At 51.6% G+C, this 2,310-nt stretch overlaps 1 protein-coding gene across 1 annotated transcript; it reads left to right on the top strand.

Moving 5' to 3' along the window:
* The first annotated feature begins 347 nt into the window (after window positions 1-347).
* Window positions 348-1,175, top strand: LOC114882296. The gene is made up of 2 exons (XM_029199188.2): window positions 348-401; window positions 489-1,175. The coding sequence occupies exons 1-2, from the start codon at window positions 348-350 to the stop codon at window positions 1,173-1,175; spliced, it is 741 nt and encodes a 246-aa protein (XP_029055021.2).
* The last annotated feature ends 1,135 nt before the right edge of the window (window positions 1,176-2,310 follow it).

The following is a 2,310-nucleotide window of genomic DNA, read 5'->3' as shown; positions in this document are numbered from 1 at the left end:
CCTCCCTCAAGCGGGAGCATCCCCAAGGCAGCAATGCCAAGGGGAAGGCCGACCACGGCGAAGGCGACGAGAAGAACCGGGCTAATGGGTGTGCAAAAGGGGAGCCAACGCACCCTGACACACACCCTGAAGGCCGGTACCAGAGGTAGAAGAGGGACGGGCCCCGGCAAGGGCCCCCCTCACAAGTAGGCGTAATGGGCCCCGGCGGGGAACATAACGCACCTGCTTTAACCAAGTGAGACTGGACCACATCTGACACCAACAAGGAGCCAGAAGGTACCAGATTCTCGCAAATCAATTTCCAACATTGCAAGGCGGCAACAGATATCCTCCTGTACCGCCTAACGATGGGGCAGACAGACATAGCCCTCATACAGGAACCTTGGATCCACAAGGAACGTGTAGGAGGGCTAAACACGGGGCGTGGCTCACTCTTCAAGAGATAACGGCCCTGAAACTCAATGAATTCTGTACAACTGATCTTTCAGCGGTTAAGGTTAAACTTAACCTCGGGGGGGAATACGTCAGAGCTGGTGGTATGCTCGGCGTACCTGCCGTACGACTCGGAGGACCCTCCACCTACGAGGGAACTTAGAGCCCTGATAGATCACTGTGCGGTCAATGGTCTGCACCTGGTGATCGGCTGCGACGCCAACTCGCACTACACCGTATGGGGCAGCACAAACACCAACGGCAGAGGCACAGCACTGCTGGAATACCACGCCACCACGGGCCTGGAGATCCTTAACATAGGCTCCTCCCCCACCTTTGTCACCTCCCGTAGACAGGAGGTGATTGATCTGACCCTAGGCTCTGCCAAGGTGACACAGGTCATCAAACACTGGAAGGTACGGGACGAGAGCACACTCTCGGACCACCGCCTTATCACTTTTGATTTAAAAGACGACAGGGAGGGCGGAACTGGTGAGGCCTACAGGAACCCAAAGGTCACCAACTGGGCACTCTATAAAGAGGGCCTGGAAGGGAGGCTAATGGGGAACTGTCAGCGTCCCAGGACCGTAGGCGAAATTGAGCAAGCGGTGGAGCATCTGAGCTCTGCCATCACTCAAGCCTACGAGGCTGCCTGCCCGGCAAAATCAGAAACAGTAGCAAAAGGGTTCCCTGGTGGAACAAGAAATTGGACCAAGCCAGGAAGGACACCCGCAAACTACTGAACAAAGCCATGAAGGCCAACTCGGAGCTAGCTTGGGACAACTACAAGAAATCTCAGCAAGCTTACAAAAAGTTAATAAGAACCAGCAAGAGGACGGCCTGGAAGACCTTCTGCAAAGAAACGATAGGCCCCTCACCGAGGTTGGATCGCCTTAGACTTCACAACGGAAGTCTAACGAACAACCACAAAGAAACACTAGAGCACCTTATTCAAACACATTTCCCAGGCTCAGTAACAGAGGGTCGGGAGCGGCGCCGTAGCGTTACCGCACGCACCGATCCTGTTCCAGCGGACTGGGAAATAGCTGAAAAGGTGATAAATACGGACAGTGTGAAGTGGGACATCGGCTCTTTCAGAAGGTTCAAGAGCCCAGGCACTGATGGGATCTTCCCAGCACTCCTTCAAGAGGGTGGAGAGGACCTGTACAGGCGCCTGGGCCAAATCTTCAAATCCTGCCTAGCGAAGCGCTATGTACCCAAAGCCTGGAGATACTCCAAGGTGGTGTTCATCCCGAAACCAGGCAAGAATGACTATGACCTTGCCAAGTCATACAGACCCATCAGCCTTACCTCTTTCTTTCTCAAAACGCTGGAGAGGCTGGTTGATAGGTACATCAGAGACGAGGTATTGGCCAGCAAACCGCTACACCCCTCACAACACGCCTACCAAAACGGCAAATCCACCGAGACGGCACTTCACAACCTGGTAGGTCTTATCGAAGGTGCACTGTCCAACGGTGAAACTGCTCTCTGCATCTTCCTCGACATCGAGGGGACGTTTGACAATACCCCTCACGATGCTATACAGGAAGCCGCGATGAGATACAATATTAAGGACTCCGTCGTAAGATGGATCCACAATATGCTGACGAATAGAACAGTCACAGCAAGCCTGGGAGAGGAGACGATGAGGGTCGACGTCGCGAGGAGCTGCCTGCAGGGAGGAGTCCTGTCCCATATAGTAATAATGATGCACATACAGTAATAATGATATTTTTATTAAATGTTCATTGATCTGTATTAGGGAATCAGTATATTTCATTATATCTAATGAAGATATAGTAATAATGATATTTTTATTAAATGTTCATTGATCTGTATTAGGGAATCAGTATATTTCATTATATCTAATGAAGA

The sequence above is a fragment of the Osmia bicornis genome, unplaced genomic scaffold (assembly GCF_907164935.1).
Source record: "Osmia bicornis bicornis unplaced genomic scaffold, iOsmBic2.1, whole genome shotgun sequence".
Classification (NCBI taxonomy): Eukaryota; Metazoa; Arthropoda; class Insecta; order Hymenoptera; family Megachilidae; genus Osmia; species Osmia bicornis.
Note: the sequence above shows the minus strand (reverse complement) of the source record. Positions and strands in the feature narration are given on the sequence as shown.